The 21,423-nt window shown below is 41.0% G+C and overlaps 1 protein-coding gene across 1 annotated transcript in view; it reads left to right on the top strand.

Annotated features, from left to right (window-relative positions):
* Window positions 1–21,423, top strand: part of LOC105933799 (ras GTPase-activating protein 3) — a 54,362-nt gene that overhangs the window by 11,521 nt on the left and 21,418 nt on the right. Inside the window, exons 2-5 of the mRNA XM_012873496.3 lie at window positions 5,549–5,666; window positions 10,984–11,087; window positions 13,229–13,323; window positions 19,246–19,322. Coding sequence (XP_012728950.2) covers window positions 5,549–5,666; window positions 10,984–11,087; window positions 13,229–13,323; window positions 19,246–19,322 — 394 coding nt within the window. The remainder of the gene's footprint in view (window positions 1–5,548; window positions 5,667–10,983; window positions 11,088–13,228; window positions 13,324–19,245; window positions 19,323–21,423) is intronic.

Raw genomic sequence — 21,423 nt, 5'->3', positions numbered from 1 at the left:
GACACAACAAGAGAAACAAAAAAGCACAGAAGCACACATTGATCTAGTAATCTGTTCTACATTAGATGGTAGTAGCGGGTGAGCCGTCTTCTCTGGATGATGTCACAGTTAACCGAACGCCAGACCAGGTGTACCTACTATGAAGAGAAAAGAGAGAGAACAGAAAGTTAAAGCAGAAATGACAACACATAATGCATAATTGAAGAACAGTAGAACTCAATATAGTGAGAAAATTAGATCCTGATATACTCCAGTAGCCTAAGCCTATAGCAGTAAAACTATAAAGGTAGCTGAGAGTAACATGAGTCACTAGTTATAATTTTTGTCAAAAAGAAAAGTTTTAAGCCTAGTCTTAAAAGTAGACAGGGCGTCTGCCTCACGGACCAAAACTGGGAGTTGGTTCCACAGGAGAGGAGCCTGATAGCTAAAGGATCTGTCTCCCATTCTACTTTTAGAGACTCTAGGAACCACCAGCAGACCTGCGGTCTGAGAGCGAAGTGCTCTGTTAGGAACATACGGGGTAATCAGAGCTCTGATATATGATGGAGTTTGATCATTAAGGGCTTTATACGTTAGAAGAAGAATTTTAAATTCTATTCTTGATTTAACAGGAAGCCAATGAAGGGAAGCTAAAATTGGAGAAATATGATCCCTCTTGTTGATTTTCATCAGAACTCTTGCTGCAGCATTTTGGATCAGCTGAAGGCTTTGAACTGCATTTTGTGGACTTCCTGATAGTAAAGAATTACAATAGTCCAGCCTTGAAGTAACAAATGCATGGACCAGTTTTTCAGCATCACTCCTGGACAGAATGTTTCTAATTTTGGCGATATTCCAGAGGTGAAAAAAGGAAACTCTGGAAACCTGTTTAATATGGGATTTAAATGACATGTCTTGGTCAAAAATAACACCAAGATTTTTTACTTTATTACCAGAGGCCAGGTTAATGCCACCCAGATTAAGTGATTGGTTAAGAAGTTTATTTTTTGAGGACTCTGGCCCAAAGATTAAAACTTCGGTCTCGTCAGAATTTAGATGCAGGAAATTTAAAGTCATCCAGCTTTTGATGTCATCAAGACATGACTGCAGTCGAAGTAATTGATTGGATTCATCAGGATTTATGGATAAATATAGCTGAGTATCATCAGCATAACAGTGGAAATTAATCCCATGCTGTCTGATAATTTTGCCTATCGGAAGCATATATATAGTAAAGAGAATTGGTCCAAGGACTGAACCCTGTGGTACTCCACAGGTGACCCTAGAGTTTGAGGAAGATTTATTATTAACATGAACAAACTGGAATCTGTCTGACAGATAAGATTTAAACCAGCCTAATGCTTTCCCCTTAATCCCTACAGTATGTTCAAGTCTTTGTAGGATAATATTGTGATCAACTGTATCAAACGCAGCACTGAGATCTAACAGGACAAGTATAGACACAAGTCCATTATCTGAGGCCATGAGAATATCATTAGTGACCTTCACCAGAGCTGTTTCAGTGCTATGATGAGCTCTGAAGCCTGACTGAAACTCCTCAAGTAGGTCATTACTTTGTAAATCACCACAAGATCACCACATTAACTTGTATTCATTCAACAGCATTGTTGAATGAATACAATTAATATTTTGTTCTATTTGCCTCATAAACTGGAACTCGTATCTTGGAATAGGGTTATTTTCCAGTTGATCTGGAATCCAGAGGGATTGACAATTTGTAATGCTGCTCACCAGGATACCACTGCTGGCATTAAAACAATGTATTTAAAATACATTGAAATAATGTATTTTTGTGTTTTATGCATTGAAATATTAAGTTCACAGATACATTATGTGCTGAACCATGTATGACAGATGTATCTATTTAAAAAAAATTAAAAGAAGTGCAAACAATTTATTCCTGCAATTCTTGCTACTCCATGCAGCCACCATATTGGATTTTAAAGTCAAGATCGGGAACTCTTTTAAAACTTGAAATCCAGCTTCAGGTCCAGTTAATTTTTGCACAGAACTCTAAGTACAAAAGGAACACACTGTAGCTAGCCCGCTGTGCTAACTCATGAGCTTCGCCAACTAAATTTCCTTTAGATCCAAAAAAGCTAAATAAAAGTCGCAAATGTAACAACAAAAATAAATATTCGAATTAAAATATGGAATAACCAATCGTCATATTTCTAAATATAAAATCTTGCAATAAGCTCCACGCTGTTTGGGCCAAGGGAGAACAGGATTTAATAAACCTGCTAGCTAGCAGATAATGAACCAACATTGCGCTCTGTTTGACTCAAAAGCTTGTTTTTGGATCTGGGATTGACTTCAGTCCCAATTGAACTGTGTTCCAGTTAAAGGTAAAAACTCAAGTGCTTTCTATTTGTTGTGCTGAATACTAACTACTAAAAAAATCATGGTAAGTACCAACTACTGTTAGCAATACAGCTCAATAACAATGGTGTCTGTATCGTATGCCTTCAAACTCTAGAGGAACATTTATCCACATAAAGGTCTACCGCACAATTTTTGACAAACAAAATAAGCAAAAGCATTAATACATACATAAATATCTTTTTACGGCATTAATGATTTTAACCCCCCCCCCCCCACCTAAAAAATAATCAGAGAATTAAAAAAGGCAGTAAAAAAAAAATGCCGCTTGCTCAAACTATTGGAAATATGGTGCATATGCGAATGCTTTAAAAGATTAACATTGTAAAAACTTTTTAATCTTGTCCTTCTCTTGTCCATGTCACTAAAAAACACACAGAGCAGAGAAAACAGTGGTAATCCTGTGACGTTTTTGGACGACCCGGATGGTTGCAATCCAATCAAGGCATCTCACAGATCATGAATGAGTGTTAGTGAGGCGGGGGAAAGAAAAAAAAAAAAAAAAACAAGATTAAAGGGAATTTTAGAAACATGGAGTGAATGAGAGGGATTATTGGGTGGAGATGAAATAAAAATTGAAGTACGGATGAAAGAAAAGCAGAGATGACGAGGATTTAATATCAGAGGCAACCGTAGAGGCGAAGGCGTAGATAAGAGCGGGTAACGTCATCAACCAACGTAAGCGCCGCCGTCTGCAAGTTGAAGCAATGAAGTGCGTGTCACGTTGCGCCGCTCAGGTGTCCGGTTCATTCGCGGATGAATGTGGTTATCAGGAGCTGTTGCGTAATGCTTCGCCCAGGGGAAGAATCAGCCTCCAGAGAAGCCGTCATCACGCCGCTGTGTTAGAAACCCCACAGAGTGCAGTTTATCCGCTCCGTTTGCCTCACCGGGGTTTTTTCCGTTCGCCTTCTGTGCTGCGTTCTGGAGACGCCACATCGAGCGGCCTCGTTGCTCTGCTCGCAGCATTTGTCTCAAAGCGACGGGTCTGCCATTATATCAAGTGGCAAACTAAGAATAGAACTACAATTGCATCTTGTTAAAGAGCGAAACGGACAGGCATTGTATCAGCCTAGAATTACCACTTGAATAAATACCGGGTCTTATCCGAACCGTTAAGATTACATGTTGCCTTTCAATTGCTATCCTGCTGAACTCTTGCATGTCTTACCTCATCTATCTCTGAAAGATTCGACTGGGGCCGCGATGATATGGAAGCCCAGGACCGAACCAGCCTGACTTAATAAATGAACTGTGTCGTTTGTGTAATTTAGTAAAGGGAGGGAGAGAGGCGAAGTTTAATTGGCCTCGATGAGTTTTGGAAAGCAGCGTGATTAAAAAGTCCCACGGGTCGGCTCAACCAGTGGGCAGAAAAACAGGCATGACAAACGGCTTCCGTAATCCACCAGTAGATTATCTGTTTTGTTGTTTCACAGCAGGCTACCCTGTGTCAAATGTCAACACACACACACACACACACACTCCACTTTGGGTTCAGCTGCAGGGGCTGTAACTGAGTACATGCCCACTGTTTCTGCAGCAGCCAAAGCATTTACAAAAACCGGTTTAAAGTTGTTTTTTTTCTTCTTTTTTTTTTTTTTTTTTTTTTTTTTTTTTGGTGGTGGTAAGTGTTAGTGGATTGGTGGCTTTATTTGCTTTAAAGGACACAAGGGCTCAGAGGTTTATCTGTGGCCGTTGTTATCAAAATAGGATCTAGCTCACAGTGGAACTGTTTCTGGTGTCAAGTTATAGTGGGAGGTTTTGAAAACATACGGTTTCTAAAGAGCAAAAATGTTCTGTAGTACGGTTCCTACGTTTTGGGGGTTTAGGGGTTTTCCTTCGTACGAACGGAGCCCAGGGGAACTGATGCCCCTCCCCCACAGTTGCTGCACCAGTCAGCTGGCTGAAAGGACGCTGCTACAGTTTTCCACCGATTACAAGAAAAGCAGATTTGGACTTCTTTCCTTTTATACATATCATACTTGTGTCGCTCTGATAAGTGTAATATTCAGCATAATACGAACGTTTACTTGAAAACAATTGCTAAAATAAGCCAGTTGGTACATATATAATTATTGTAATGGTAGTAATCAGTCATTTGAAGCAGTATTAGTATTTATTTTCTGTTTCACATAAAAGCAGTCAGATTTTATAAATTTTTGTTTAAAGTCTGTGCTAATAAAGTGAAACCACGCCTATCCCACCATGATAATCTGTACACTATTCAACTAAACCAGCGTTCCTAGCATTCTTTCCACAATGTTTTATTTCATATAAAATCACATTTCTTTAATCAGCTTTTTGGTTTTTATAGCTTTTATAGTTTTCTCAAGACTCTCTGTGAGTTAGCTATAGCCCTAAGAAGTTGATGAATCTCTGATTAAAAGCGAGAAGTTATCCCAAGGTATTTAAAAATTTTTTTGGGATCCCAGACGGTTTACATCCGTGCTGTCTCTTGCCGTCCTTAAATGGGTTACTCCTTTAACGCCAAAAGTAAGGCAGCTCGACAAAGCTGCGTCAGATTTCCGTACAGATGGCCCGTCACTGGAGCAAACCCTGACAGGGTGAGTTAACACATGTGTAACTAAAGACCGCAGAGCCCTGTGGGTCCCCAGGGCGAAGCGAAACACAATAAGGCAGCGGACCACTGGGCCCACAGCTTCACGCAGCAGAATACGTTGGTCCCTGCAGCACCGCAGCACCACCTTTGTGCCGTATCTGTGTGTCTCAGTGGTTGGTAGGACCACATTCCTGTGAAAGGGAGGGCTGTCTGTCACACATGTCTGACTCACGCAGATTCTTTCATTTACAGATCTGACAACACATGGGAAACACAGAAAAAAGGGCCTGTTCACATATCCTTCTGTTAACTGAGCTTGATGCTGTATATATATATATGTGTGATATAAAAGTAGCCACCTTGGCAGAGGTAATCTCATTTATCGTGCTGCTATATTTTGTGGTGGGATAGAAAAAAAGATCAGATCCTTACACACTCTTGTATCTTGAACAGGTGTGAACTTACGTAATGCCATTTTTTATTTATGCTACGTATGCTTTTACTGTCCTGAAAACGAGTTACCGCCGGAAGCCTGAGTAAACACATTGCTTTTGCACCCTGCGGCACTTCTAAATTACTCTCACTCAATCTCTTTGTTTGTTTGTGCAGGGGAAGCAAAAAACATCCCTCCATATCCGGGACCAAACAGGATGAGGGACTGTTACTGCACCGTCAACCTGGACCAGGAAGAGGTCTTCAGGACCAAGATCGTGGAAAAGTCACTTTGGTGTGTTTAAAGCCCCTTTTTTCCCCTCTTGCCTGGTCTTATGCAAATTCAAGGTATAACAGAAAAATAGTCCTTTGTGAGTTGGACATCAGTTACACGATGTCTCCTTAATGCTTTGGATGTCTTATTGCTCAATATCATTTCACATCAAGGCTTTTAAATATGTTTGAGCCCTAGTTTCAATTTTATGCAAACTGAGGGATTTCAGCATCAGGTCTTAGGACTCGAACCAAAAGGGTTGTTGCGTTACAGCAACATCTATGAGGTCATTTTGTTAGAAATCTGCCTCCCAGCATACTGGCCTCATCAACTGAGAGCAGCAGATGCGGAAAAGGTGTTTTTAAGCGGGTTTTTTTTGTTGGTTTTTTTTTGCAAATAATTAAAGCCTTCTTGTTGTTCTGTCCTTTTCCTCCTGCTCTAAAGTCTGACTACACAAGAGCAAAAAAGTTTACAACATGGTGATAAAGGGACATCTCTATCATCCCTCCCACACACTGCAGTCTTTTCACACAAATTTCTACAGATTTTCATGTTTGACCTGCAACTAAATGACAAAATTAAGTCAATTTAGACCTAAATCAACAACACTAAAAAGTGAGTTGTAGTAGAAAAGCTACTTGCAATTCAAACATTCATGTACATGCATTGAAGGGATTAATCTGTCTGTGCAGTTCCCATTGCATTCCCATCAGTTACTATTTGCATTTTCACCACTTAAAACAAACTATGTTACAAATAAACAAACAAATGTGAACCCACATGCAGCCCGACATTGGTTAATATGAATGGAAGTATAAATAGTATTGGAAAGCATTGTGGTCCATCTGTATTAGGGCTATTACGATTCATCAAATTATTCGAAGACCTCGATTCATAAAATTCATTAAGGCAAAATTATCTGCCTCAGTCACAGCAGGAGTCTAACTATCTGATGTTAGCTGGGTAATTAGTGGGGCCATCAGCTTGGGTAGCCAGCATGCAGTGAGTTGTTTAACAGACGTGGCGCTCGTAGCTTCCCAACAAAAAGCATTAACTTCTCCTGCAGCTAAAGCTAATTGCAACTGTAAATCGTTCTTGTTTGCGAAGGAAAAGCCGTCTTTCAGTCAGCTGGCCACTAGTTTGTAGAAACAGGTTGTGGACTGCACTTTTGTCCAGCATGGTCATGGTGAAAGAAAAAGTTAGCAGCTATAAAACTGCAACTTAGCAAAGTTGGGGTATACCTTGAAAACCTTGAAGTTAAGCAATGTGTAGTCAATAAAAATGGTAAATGACCTGTACTTGTATAGCGCTTTATCAAGTCCAGAGAGGACTCCGTTGTAGCCACAGCTGCCCTGGGGCGGACTGACAGAAGCGAGGCTGCCATACATCAGATTTTCTGCTGAGAAAATCTTCAGTCATTTAATCGGTAAAAGGTGCGAGCAAGTTCTGGCATTGGCACCGTCCTGTTGTTGTTTATATCTGTGCACTAAAAGCTTTGCAGTCCCTCTCTTAAACAGTGGGTGTCACTGCAGTGAAAATAGAACCAGAACACAGCAGTAGAAGAAGAGTTGTAGAGAAAGTACAACGATTCATGCAGACAAAAACACTACACATAATATTTTGTAATATTCTAGCGATACTTAAGGGTGTACATGTACATTATATAGCTATGTTAGTGCCCTTAGCACATTAGCGTTATTTATGCTAGTTATAAAGTGTTATTATGACCATGAGGAAATGGCAAGAGTGTCAGCCTGATTTAAAATAATAGCAACCTTTTCGCCTTCTGCTGCAAATTATTTTAAGAGTTGGAAACAAAAAACAAAAAGGAAAGGTGTAGCGTAAAGCTTGCATTTTATTTAGCTGGAATGTTTTCATCATGCGACACTGAATTGTAAAATGCACAAGTCTTTAATAAAGTAAAAAAAAAAAGAAACTAAAAATTGATGATGACCACGAGGTTTTCCCAGGTAGCTCCTCAACACGCCGTTTCTCTCTGAGTAAATGAAAAATAATGGCTAAATAATCAATCGTATTTATTTGCCAGATCGTTGATAAGTATAGTCATGCTCTTTCCAATTCATCCATGTGCTCCTCTGTCTGTCTTCACGTCCGCCGTGCAGCAGAAAAGTCGGTAATTAGCGACAGCAGCAGCCCCGAGGGCCTGGCTCACGAGATTCCTATTGCTGGGATTTCTGTGGTCGTCGTTTAGGTGAGGCGGACTGTGGGAGCCGCCGTGCCTTCTAACCAGCGGCCACAAACAGGCCTTTTTGTTGCAGGAAAACAAGCTGCAGAGTCCCTCCCCCCTTCCCCCCCTCCCCCTTCAAACCAACTGATTCATGGAAAGACGTAAATACCTGCAGGCTTTGTTTTTCCATGTGGGAGGTGATTAATTGACCGAATCAATCATCTCTGAATGTCGGCGAGGATGTGCATGAGGGGTTTTCACGGAGGTGAAAGTACACCTACAGTCTGACTGCTGGCTGAGGACAATCCCGGTCAACAGTAATGAGAAGAAAGACAGAAACGGTTTAGCCATTAACTAGCAAATGCTGTTTTACTTCTGTTTAACTTGGATATTTAACTTTTTATCTGAATATGCAATTTTATGAATCACTCTGCAACCCTTACTCTGGTTTTACTCTTGCTTTTATTTCGCCTTTCTGATAAGTTCATTTTCTGTTGCTTTAGGACTGATTTGAGATGGGATTAGCTTGTTTTTTTCCATTACTTAATTTAATGTGTAACTTTGTGTGTTTTTGCCACCGTCATGCCCAAATTTCCATATTGTGAAAGTATTTCCTACTCTTATTCTAAAATCCATCAGCTAGATGGGTAAATGGTGGATTTGCTAGTTATGTTAGATTGAAGACATATTGTTTTTTAGTCTGTACACTGAGAGTTTGTCGCAAAAGAAGTATTTAGTTTTACTTTTGTATCAATTAGAAGGTATCTTAAAACTATAAAGTGTGAGTGTTTCCCCTGCAGGAACCTTTTTGGGACAAAGAAAGCATGGACTTCTGCTTTTAGTGTCTTCCTTGAGTCACGCTGTAAATCTGAGATGTCTCTCAGCGTTTTGTGTTTCGAGATACGGATTAAAGCAATCACAACTGCCCAGGGTTGTTTATCACACTCTTAATTTTCTGCAGTGCGAGGTTACAAGATCGCTGCAGTCGCTTTGAGACAATCTAAGCTGTGCGACTGTGATGTCACTCTTTTTATCACTACATAGTCACCGCTGTTGTGACGGGTAGAGATCTGGGTCACCAGATATTAACAGCGAAACAGATGAAGAAAGACCTGTTCTGAGTCAGGGAACATACCGTAATCTACATAAAAGTGTTCTGAACCTGCGACGCAAAGGCGCACAAAAGAATCGCCTTGGTAGATAAAATGTTCCTGGGGGTGAATGTCGTGAGAAAAAAACATTGAGAAATTCATTGTGAAAACACGGCTAAAATGTCTAAAATACTGTCGTCGTCGCAATACTGTTCGTGAATAGTTTAAACCACATTTGTCTCAATCTTCTCTTTCTATAAATATGACAAAACTATACATCAAGGGCAGTAAATTGCCTTTAAACTGGCTAAATATATCATTGACAAGCAGATTGTGAAAGCATGACAAAATACTGCATGCAGGCTGTTCTTTGGGATTGTAATACTGCACACACTAAAACTTAAATGGTGATCCAATTCGATAAATGTAGCTCCTCCGTTATTACCAGTGTCATTAATAAAATCAGTCTGATTATCTGTGAGAAAATCACCTGAAGGATGAATTGATTAATCGGGCATATTATTAAATATCACATATATTTATAAAAAACAGGGTTCAGGCAGAAAACCAACAATATCACAACTTATATTGTGATGTTATTTGAAGTTCCTGACTTCCTCTCAGACTGCCCACTGTGTAGGTCAGAGTGGGAAAGAACGCTTCCTCCACCCTGACTCAGAGTCAGGAACGATACTCCTCAGGGCCGTGTGCTGAGTCCACTGCTTTTTACACTAGTCACCTACGGCTGCTTCCCCATCTACCCCTCACCAAACACCATAGTTACATTTACAGATGATACATCTTCAAATTTCAGTAGAAGATGAGACGGCCTACACAAGCGAAGCTCCAGACCTTCTACAGAAGCACCATAGAGAGCATCCTGACCAATGGCGCCACAGTCTGGTTTGCCAGACAGCCTACATTGGGAGCATCGTCAGGTTGGAGCTGCCCATGCTGGACTCTCTGTAAACTAACAAACTTAAAAAGAAAGCTAACGGCATCTTCAAAGACAGAAAGCTGCAGACAATCAGAACAAACACACAAGCAGACTGAGAAAAAGCTGTTGCCTCCATTACCCAACTCACCTGAACTCAAAACCTTTGCACCACTGCTGCCACAGCTTCTAAGGAAGTTTTATAATTCCTGTTTTTATGTTGCTTTTAAGAGATATCAAACAGAATTTTACACATTTTATAATGTTTTATTAATAATTCATTCATTCATTCATTGACTCAAACAGAATCAATAATTATATTTTTAGTAAAGCCAATAATATCTTAAATGACCTAATTAAAAAAAAAATACCTTCCACATCCTAACACTACCATTAGAGGACTTTCTATAAAAAAAATGAATGTTCAGAATATCATTAATCAAGCTGATTAAAGTCATTCATTATCAAAAGTTAGTCAAACCCTCTGAGGTTTGAGGAAAGTGGTTTCACGCAATGTTTTGATTTAAAGCTGAGGGCGAACAAAATTTGCTAGAAGAAAAAAAAAAAGAATGAAAGAATTCAAATGAGGAAGCCTGGTGGTTTCCAACACAGAAACCACATTTAGCAAATGAAACTAAAAGGCCTCACTTCAGGCTGGATCCAGTTGTGTTTCCTCTTAATGAACCGGACCGGGTCTCCGAGCCTCTATGCTTCATGTGTCCGTCTCACAGCTAAACTTTGATCGCAAAGGATTTCACAACGACTAGATGAAATAAATCAGGCTGACGACGCAATCCTCTGGAACGTACAGCTTCTATATATTTTCATAATCACGAATTCCTGATGGATTAATCGATAACAACACAACAGGTTCATGCAGCCATTTGCAAATCTCAGGAACATCATTTCTGGGCTAAAAGATTATTTTTTCTCAGCCTAAAGTCGGGAGTGTCGCGGTCGCGTTGCTTTTCTTGAAGAACGTGGGACAGACGTATGACTTTCATTTGTCTTTGCTCCTTTCAACAAGCTTCTTACGCTCAGCAATCAGTGTTTGTTGCAAAACACGATCCATTAAATGAGTTTCTAACCGCCGCTCGTCTCGCGCGTCCTCTCTCTCTCCTGCAGTCCTTTCTACGGGGAGGATTTCTACTGCGAGATCCCACGCAGCTTCAGGCATCTCTCCTTCTACATTTTCGACAGGGACGTATTCAGGAGGGACTCCAGCATTGGTGAGTTATAAGCGCCTCTCTCTGTTTTAATGCTTTCCCCTTTTCACCCCATTAGCACCTAATACCATGCCAGAAAATCAACCTTATCATCCACGGCTTTGATTTTATTTTATTTTTTTAAGCAGCTGAAGCTTCAAACGAGGCTTTTCTTTTAGGGCACAACTGCAGACAGAAAGGAAAAAACTATTTTAAATGAATCCATTTAAACTCAAGCTAAGTCCCTTCCATTTTAATCAAAGCTTAATTAATTCGATTCGGTTAAAGCTTTCATAATTTTATAGGTGAGGTTTCACCTTTCAGGCATGGGAATAACCGCTTGCATTAATTACACGCTGTCTGACTGAGCCGGGCTTCTCCTCCTGGGTTCTGATTGGCCGCCACCAGCTGTTTACGCTCCGACAGGATCTAATTGGCCGCCTGTCTGTCCTTACAGCAGCGCGCTGAGTCAGTGATGTTTCATTGTAGGAAAGGGGCAAAAAATATAAGGTGTCTGGACGGTTAAGAGCCTCATCGCTCAGAGGTTGCTGCAGTTGCTCGGGTTCCTCTTTGTTTGGTCCAGCTGATGTCAGGACACCAGAGTCAACGAGCCTTTCAGCGGCTCCTACCAGCGCTAACAAGCTCCAAACTTTTACACTTTTAGTCTCACAGCATGTCTCCGTTACATGCAGAAAAGATGAGTCAGCAAGCCCGGCTGCATGCGCAGCTGTCAGCTTCGGTTTCTCTCCTGCGACCCGTGGGCAGACACTTTATTGTTGCTCCAAGGCTCGGCCGCGTGGAGGACATTAAAATCCTCCAAGTAAGCAGGAAGAAGACGACAAGATAAAAAAAAGAAAAAAAGAAAAGAAATGCAGTTTCATTTTTAAAGAAAAGTTTGCGGTTGACTGTTTTGTGTTCGGTTTTTTGGTGAAGAAAAAGGAGCACCGTACCCATGTTCCTATGATTTAGCTTGTTTGGGCTGTGAAGATGTATAAAAACTCTTAGAAATGTTCTTACTTTCCAAGTAAGGCAATCCCAACCAAATTTGACAGCCTCCATGTTTATTTGTACCTCGCTTTCGTTGTAGCATGATGTCTCAAAAGCTTTAAAATATATTTGTCTCAGATCTTAAAAGGATTATGTCACTGTTAAAATTTTTTTGAAAAAAAAAACAACTTTTAATTTGAGCATGTTTAAAGTCCCATACAAAGAGATCATTCAATGAAGCAAAACTAAACAAAATCACTTGTGCTGCACATTTTGCTCCCAGCTAACAATTCCTAAACAATATATGTAACTGATTTTTTCCTTTTACTGTAAGTGAATATGTGTGTCTAGGATATTTTAAATAGAAAAACCTGCAGTTTCCTCTGGGTATGCATATGGCGTTGCACAGAGGCCCATTTAGCTTAGACACTTTTCAAAAAGGGAAAAACATGAGAACATATCAGCTAAGCTAGGTTTGTCAGGATATCTACGTCAGGATACTGTGAGAAGAAACTAGTTAGCAGTGCTATGCCAAAATGATTTTAAAACAGTTAAAACAACTGGAACCACACAAAGCTGGATAAATTCCCAAATTTGAATGCCACACATTTAAATTCGGACTGAAATCAGAGAGCTGCGGCAAATTTTCCAGTGTTCAGATCTGCTGTTGCAATTAAAACTGAATGCATTTGGAGTCTTTTTACCCGTCTTTACCCACGGATCATTCTGGAGGGCAGGATATCCTGTAAGATCCGTGTTTGTGCTGAGTGGCATTGGGTGTGTCAGTGTGGCTCTAGGTGGGTTTCATGACTGACCACAAGCTACTCCCTTCGGGTGTGTGCGTGTTTGTGTGTGTGTGTGTGTGTGTGTGTGTGTGTGTGTGTGTGTGTGGGAAGGACTGCAGGTGGTACGCTGAACTTCTAGGGGTTATCTCCAGGCCACCAAAGTGCACACATTGTGAGTGTTTCTCCTCCAGGTGACTGTTTGGATAAAGCAGAGATGGATGGATGGATGGATGTGTGAGGATTTACAGTGCATGAGCAGACATGTGAGCGTCTGTCGAGGATTTGCTGTAGATTAAATCTGAACGTGTAGGCTTTTTTTTTTTTTTTCTTCTTCTTTTCGGGAAAGCATGAAGTGAGTTATGAGCTCATTTGTCTTGTTTGCTGTTTGTGTAGGCAAAGTTGCCGTGAAGAAAGAGGACCTGCAGAAATACCATGGGAAAGACACCTGGTTCCAGCTGCAGCCTGTCAGCGCTGACTCAGAAGTGCAGGTCAGTACCGAGAGAAAACAGTCAAGCTTTCTGAACAACAAGCAGTTTTTTCCCTCTTTGTTTTTTTTTGTCATCGCAAAGAATCTCTAGTTTGCTTTTACACCCGGATGGAAAAGCGTGACGTTAAAATACATGATACTTTCTTCACTCTTTAAACTTTATTCAGCCAGCATCATGTGCGTGATCAAAATCGGGCAAATATGTGGCTTAGACTTAATTTGTAGGTGACTTATTCCACTTGATATCAGGATTGTAAACAAATCTGCATTTTATTTAAACATTCACGCGTAAAAGCTCTGCAACTTCCTTTTGTTTTACCTCCAAGCCGACAGACTTTCTTGCAAATGTATATATGCTGTTGATCATATTTAAAGGTTACCAAGAAATAAAAAAATTTTTTTGCATTTATTTAAGATTTTCTTTTTTTTTGTATTTTGGGTTATTTTTCTATTTTCTGTCATATACCTGGCAGTTTTCAAAATTTAGATTGCTTCTTTTCTTTTTTTTATACCTTTTTTTATTGAGCATCAGTGATACATTATATAATTTCAATTGCAAGAGACATGATACTCGTATTTATATTTTAACCCCCCCCCCCCATCCCAAGAACATTTGACAATACTGACAAGATTGCTTCTTTTCATGTAACTTTTGACATAAATAGTCATTCTGGCATAAAAACACTTAAAGAAAGGAATCAACCAGTATTGTGTCGACTTCATCACACACTACATGAATTTCTTTAATCTATGAAAAATACCAGAAATAAGAGTTAGCAGATAAACTTTTTAAGCATCACAAAGGTGATTCCCAAAGAACCTTTAGCTGAAAGCGTGATTTAGAGTAAATGAAGAATGGTGCATCTCTCAGGTGATGTTTCAGGTCTTTAGGTCTTAAAAATAAATAGCTTTTTCAAGAAACAATAGATAACAATTTTAAGAAATGATCATGTGCCAGTTGTTTAGGTCAAAATCAGCAGAATCACAGTCGGCTAGGATCGGACTGAACTTGACTGAAAATTAGTGAAAAAGTTACCAATATCCAAAAAGACTTTTAGAAAACCTCTTTAAAAGATTCCCTGAATGTCTAGCCAGTGTTCATCTAGTTGATTTTTGTAGTTTTTATCAACAATTATTTCTCTGGACAAAAACAAAATATAAATTAAATGCAAAATAACCAAAACTATGGTGAATATGACTAATATTTTTATTAGTATACAAACAAAAACATGGGAAAAAAAATAATGCAGATTAAATTTGATTTCATTCAACTGAAGTCCTGTGGAATGGCCAAAATAAGCCGGAAATATAGCCACTAAGACTTAAATGACAAAGGTAAATCAGTATCTGTGTATTGCAAAATATAATCTTAGTTCTAGACACTCCCAGGAGAATAAATTAAATAATAATGGCCTAACGACTTTATGTTGTCGTCAACTAAAATGGAATAAGCTTTAGTTCTCTAAAACAGGACTGAATGACAGATTACAAAAAGGTGACACAAACTAATTGGGCTGTCATAATTAACAGTGTGTCTCGCTGGAAGTTAAATGTAAGGGAATGCTGGTTTGTCAGTTCAGCCGCCCCTTCACATGCGACACAGGGCTGACCTCCGAGAATCACTGTGTCGTTTGTGAGAAACGGTATGAGTGGGACAATCCCCTTTCCCTTTTTGAGCTATTCTCCCTCCAGTTGTTTTCATGGGATCAAACAATGCCGCGCCGCTTGGCAGCACAGATCAACGTAACATGCAAGTTTGAGCTGCAAAGCTGCAATATTTTCTTTGGTGACGCTCAGAGCCAGAAAGACTGCGGCGAATTCTCCGAACGCTTTTTGTCCCGACTTTGATCGTCAGTGCAATAATATCCCAGCGTACAGCAGCAGCCAACAAAAACTAAAGTGGCAGTCCCACATCCTCCCGTTCCCAGATCCCCGGTCGCTGGCTTCCAGTAAAATTCAGCTGCATCACCCCCGTACTGGGCTTTGCATGGCCTGAGGCCCGCTCATGGGACAGATTTGTATTCCTGCTGTCTTCCTTTTTTAACTTTTAATCATGCTTCCAATTTCTCTATTAAATGGGCATATAATTAGGGCTCTGGGCTCGTCACTCATTAACATTGGAAGAATCTGCGGCTTGAACTGCTGTAAAAATAGATATTTCTTCAGCGGCTCTCTTCATGAATGTTATCTGATTATTTGGGCTACGTACTTAGAGCATTTGTGTCCAAGTTTTGTTGAATGTCTATAAATCTATGTGTCTTTATGGCCGTTAGATAAAATTTATGAAGCACCGGGACATTTTAAAGGCTGTGTCACTGATATCAGAAAGTGTCATGAGGTCAGTTTAACCTGAGCCTGAATATTGTTTGTTAATTAAAAACAAAAGAAACGCTTAAAAAGACCCCAGAACGCACGAGCATTGTTTCAGAATGTCCTCTCGAGTGGCCGAATGAAAGCAGGAATCACCCAGAGTCTTCACCCTGTGCACAGGATATGCAGGCGTGTATTTGTGTGATACCTCGTCTGTGTGTTAATGTTGGGAGTCGGAGCAGAACCCAAACAAACACGGCCTGTGTGCACCTGAAACATCCAAGGCTGCAGGGTCAAAGTCACCTGGATCTCTGTGTTTTCTGTGGAAATAATAATTTCAAAACAAAAAAACACACAAAAGCAGAAAGGAGAAGATCTCCGTAACCTCCAAGATCCTCTTTAAAGAGGCCAGGTTCATATCTTGTTCTGTTCTCATTACACCCGTAGTGAGGCTAAAGGCTGGCCTTTGCTAAATTGTTCAAACCGGTCTCCTTGAAATATTTATCCAATGGCAGCCTTTGCTGTCCTGCTGGACACAGAGATGTCTTAAATCCTCCAACATGTCCTCAGTATCTGTTGGTAAGGAAGCATCAGAGAGAAGAACTTCCAGCATTTCTGCAGCTTTCTCCAACCTTATCCTGCTTTTGCTCCACAGGAATATAAAAAAAACGTAGAAGCCAGTTTATCGTCTTATGTTCATGTGTATTCCTGTGTTTTGCATTTGTTAGTTACTAATTTTACTCCAGTCCCTCACCTTCCTGCTCTCTCTCGGTGGTCAAACTCCCCATAATGCATCCTCCTTCATTCAGTGGCTAATCTAGTCGGGTCATTGTTGCTTTCACCAGTCTGCTCCTGGTTCCTGAGCTCTGGTTATTAAAAATCTGCCTCAGTCATGCACCTCTGGTCCTTGGTCCTCAACAATAGCATCACACTGATTCAGAGAAATGCTTTTCTTTCAGTATCCCTCCATGGTTTTGTATGTCTGATATCTTCACTCTAGACATAATGCCATCTAATTAAAGTAAATGAAATCTATCCTCTGCCGTTTTAAAGGTATTTGGGACTTTATTTGACAGGAATTAGGGTTGAGAGAGAAGACACACCAATGGTCCATGGGCTGAGGTTCAAACCCAGGACCTCTGAACATGGGTCAGGTGGTCTTCCCCTGCGCCAGCACCGCACCCTGCTGTCCTCTACTTTATATTTAATTATATGGATGGTTACAGTTTTAGTTGTTTGCGATGATGACCAAATAGAAGCAGGGATACTGCGATGTCGTAGCAGCAGAATCAATGGCTAGATACAAAAAGAAAAAATGGGACACATTGAAAATAACCATATGACTAAGAGCGGCCACGAATATTAAAATTCATATAAATACAGGAATGCTAATACTAAATAAATGTCACTGTAGCAATTCAGCATTTAGGGTTTTCAGCGTAAATCTTTGGGAGTTGTGGGAACCTCTTGCATAGATAAGATAAGATAGGCTTTATTGATCTCACATTGGAGAAATTCACATCCATAATTTCTGTTGCCTGGCCTTGATAATTGACTCAAAAAACACTGAGTGAGTTATTTAGAAAATTACCTCAATGGGTGAGAAATCTCTGATGTGTGGCCAGAATTTACTGCAATGCCGGACATATTGGAATCCGAAATGGCAACCAAACGCACAACGTGTTTTGTGGATTTTGTTGCAGAACACGTGAGTGGCATGAGGGTGACTGGCAGGCACAGGTGAGCTGAAAGAGCTTGATTGTTGGTGTGAACAGCGACGGGAACGGGAAACCAGACAGGCTGAAGATATATTTCAAAATAAAGAATAAACTGGCTACATATGAGCAATTAAAATGTGTTCTTTTTTTTGGTCAAAAATAAAAATGAAAGCTGCATTTGCAGCCAAATCATCTGGGGTTAAACGGGGGGTTAAAACTAAGATGCATATCCAGGCGTCCGTCTTAAGTGTTGAAACTGGGGTGGGGTGATCCAGGTTTCCAGAAATTTGCCGCCGATTGCCTTTTTCGCCGCTTTCCTTCGCCGCTCTTTGTTCGCCGCGTGTGCGGGCATTTTCGGCGCTGTCAGTCACCCACACTCACGGACGCACAGAGCGAACAGTGAGCAAGTAACATCTGCAGACAGATGGGTGTGTATAGCCCCGGAGCAGCGATCTGAAACAGAGACACATTCATCGGCGAAGCTGGGGAGAGGAAGGATGTGCGAGAGACGCAGAGCTCAGAGAGAAAAGCGAAGGAGATGGATCAAATGAAGTAGGAAGATAGAGTGTCTCTCTTCTCCGTTTAATAGAGGACACATTGTTTGGCCTGTGCACGCATGCATGCATGCATTAGTGTGTGTGTGTGTGTGTGTGTGTGTGTGTGTGTGTGTGTGTATTCCCTCTGCTTGAATTGCCCAGAAAGAGCAACGCCTGTGAGTTTGCATACTGATGCCGTTAATTAATGGAGCTTTTCTTCACTCCACTGTCATTATGTCATTAATCCAATCACTTCACAGGGAAAATATCTCCGGCATGACGTCCAGCCACAGTTATTTGATTTCACCGTCAGGGGGAGGATCACCGCTTGTTTACGGCCGTATCGTTTCCGCAACCAAACAGAAACACACAGGTTTTGAATGAGGAGTTATCGTCTGTTAGCATTTCTTTATTTTTGTTGTTGTTTGTTTATTTGTCATCAGCGCGAAGCTGATGGTTTGTGACAGCTTAAAGATGTCTTTAACTGAGTGCGTCACCGCATAAAAACAGATTTATAGATTAGATGGGATCGTACCGCGCTGTCAGACTTAACCAGAAAATACAAACGCGGCGGCCTACAGACTCGTTGGCACTGGCTTTGTAGAGGTGTGTGAAAAAGCCCTAAACGTAGATTTGCAGGAGAAAATTCTCACACTGAATTTCTTTTGTAAAAATCCTCCCTTCTGTTTGAATGCATTGATTCTGTAATTCAGTGAAAAATGTCGGAGAACAGTAGCAAAGAGTGGCACCTTGCGCCCAACATGTCTCCGTAACAACCATGAAACTCCATCTACATGTTGTTGTTCAGGAGACGTGCCGTGAAAAAGCCTTTCCTGTCCTACCATCACCAACATAAACATATTTGATATGTCTGTCTGCTTTGGTAACATGAGAGTACGCCGGAACCTTTTAGTAACAAACACTATAGGCGGGTCTGGTGTGAAACATGTTGAATCTGTGGCAAAGCGCCTTATAAGCACTTTTAGCTCTGGTGGAGGATTTGTGGTGCTGGGGGAAAGCACTGAAAGAGGTGGTGTTTAGAAGATATTCTAAAAAAAAAAAGTCTAATTTTATCTGCTAGAAAAGAAAATGGATCGTCACCTGGTCATTCAGCAGAATAATGATCCAAGAACATACAGCCAAACCGACATGGCCGCCTCAGTCCCCAGAACTAAAGCCTGTAGGAAAGCTGTGGGTTGAGTTCAGGAGAAGAACACAAGCCAGGATTGTCTGGGTCGAAGGTGCTTCAAGCTGCAATCCGTGCGGCACAGCTCGCTTTGTGCCGTGTGTGCCGACAGGTGTCGAGGGTGCCGTATACACGAAACAAATTAGATGTTGGGTTTTCTGTGTGTCCTGCAGGGAAAAGTGCACCTGGAGCTGCGTCTGAGCGAAGTTATCACCGACAGCGGCGTGATCAGCCATAAACTGGCCACACGGTGAGTCCACACAAACACCAACATTATGCACCCTCCTAGGCTTCCTGTGCCTTCTCTGTTTTATCCTCTAGTCGTTGTTACTTTATTATCAGTTAATTCATGACATATATAATCACAACGGTTTCAGATACAGTTACGTAGAAGCTAGCCAACAGAAAACATCGCCTGCAATGCAAAACCGTTTTATCATTAGTTGTTTTATTTTTTTTTTCTCCTATCGCAGGAGAGTTGTTGCTCATAATGAACGATAATGTGGGTGAAACACGACCTTCTGTCCCACTGTATAAAATTAGGCATTCTTCAAAACTGGAAAAGACAGGGGAACATACCACCAAATGGCTACAAGAAGAAAAAGTTATGTCGACTAAACCCTCCTGTAGGACGTGTGATATTCAAAACATTCAGAATAACTGGAAAAAGAAGGAAGGCTGGAGCAGGTGTAAAGTTTGTTTTAACCACCTGACAGAATGAGCAGGATGATGACGGGAATAAAACATCAACCAAAGCTCCCTTGGGTATATGCCTGATTACTTTCACTTCCCACTAATCTAAACGCATAATATAGAAAATATATATATTTTTTCTTTTACATTTTACCATTACTGACCAGTAAATTATATATAAATTATAAATGATATGCATATTTCTCCTCTCTATCGTTGTTGGTCTGTTGCCACACTCTGATCCCTGCGGCTTAATGGACATCAGTGGGATCAAATCGAATGCGTAGCGCTTCTTCGGTACCAAACAAGGATCCCTCTCCTTGAATATTAGACCGGTTACTAAAAAGCTGAGCGCAAAGCACTGAGTGGTCTTCCAGCTATGTTACCGAGATTCTCCCAGCAGTGACTTGCTGCATGAATCATGCTTTAAAACAGCAAGCCCTGCAGTATTTGTCGTTGCGGTGGCTTTACCGCAGAATGCTTTATCCTGCTATCGCGGCGCATCGCCTTGTGACTGGAAGCGAGTTGCTCCCAGGTTTGTGATCTTCGTTACAGGTCATCCGCATTTGGGAAATGTGTTAGGGGCGAAGTCATAAGTGGGCTGTGTGTGTGTGTCTGAAGCCCGATGGCTTTGTTCCACGTCTCAGAGGAACTTAACGCGGGGATGAGTGACACAACCGTCAATGGGTTCTTGTGTGCTTGATGATGAGCCAGTGTGCGGCTCTGCTCCCAGATCACATATTGGTAAGGAGCTTAGAGGGAAGAGCAGCAGGTCATGTCGTCAGATTTCTCTGGAGGGACACGTGCGTTAAGGGGGGGGGCAGAGAGAGCTGCTGCGTGCGTCCGGCTCCAGAAATCCTTCCTTCAGCGACAAGACGCGCAGACAGAACCGAATTAGCCGCAGCAATGAAAACGGCCTCAACATTCGATCATATCATTTGCATGTTTGGACGAGTTTTCTCCTCCTGAGAGTAATCCTCTGATACCTTGAAACCGCACGGAGGGATTATTTTGGAATATGCAAACGATCGCCGGCCGGGTGCTGATGCTCAGCTGGGACTCTGGTGATTATGATTATGTGTCGGTACCTCAAGAAATCATCTTATCTGACTAGTCCCACTCCCACTGCGAGCAGATTTCAGACTCCAAACTCTCTGCATGAGGCTAAAAAATGTTCTTCATGAAGCTTTATTAGACTTTTCATTGTTTTAATGAATCGAAAAGGCCAAACAGAGATCATCAAAATTACTATAACTATTTATTATAGTGTAATTGATTTTTTTTTGCCTTTAGTAGGCACAGTGCCTGGAAATAAAACTTTAAAGCAAAAGTGTTGCAAGAAAAAAAACTACACATAGTCTGAACTTGCAAGCGCAAATTCATGCAAATCAACAAAGTAGACCGATTTAAGCAACCAAAACCACAATGGTTGTTTCCCGCTCTAAAATAAGGACACACATGTGAAGCTTTGGGATGCTTACGCAAACGCTAGTGCCGCACAACACATCGAATTGCAATCGTTCTCACAAAATCAGTGAGGGCAACGTTCTGACCGCAACCGATCGCTCTGGTAAGGTTAGTATACTTTCATGTGCCCGCCATTCGTATATCTGGTCAACTGGATGGGCTTCCACCACCTGCTATGCCCCCGGGAAGAG

The sequence above is a fragment of the Fundulus heteroclitus genome, chromosome 4 (assembly GCF_011125445.2).
Source record: "Fundulus heteroclitus isolate FHET01 chromosome 4, MU-UCD_Fhet_4.1, whole genome shotgun sequence".
NCBI lineage: Eukaryota > Metazoa > Chordata > Actinopteri > Cyprinodontiformes > Fundulidae > Fundulus > Fundulus heteroclitus.
This window is presented reverse-complemented; position numbering and strand designations above follow the sequence as displayed.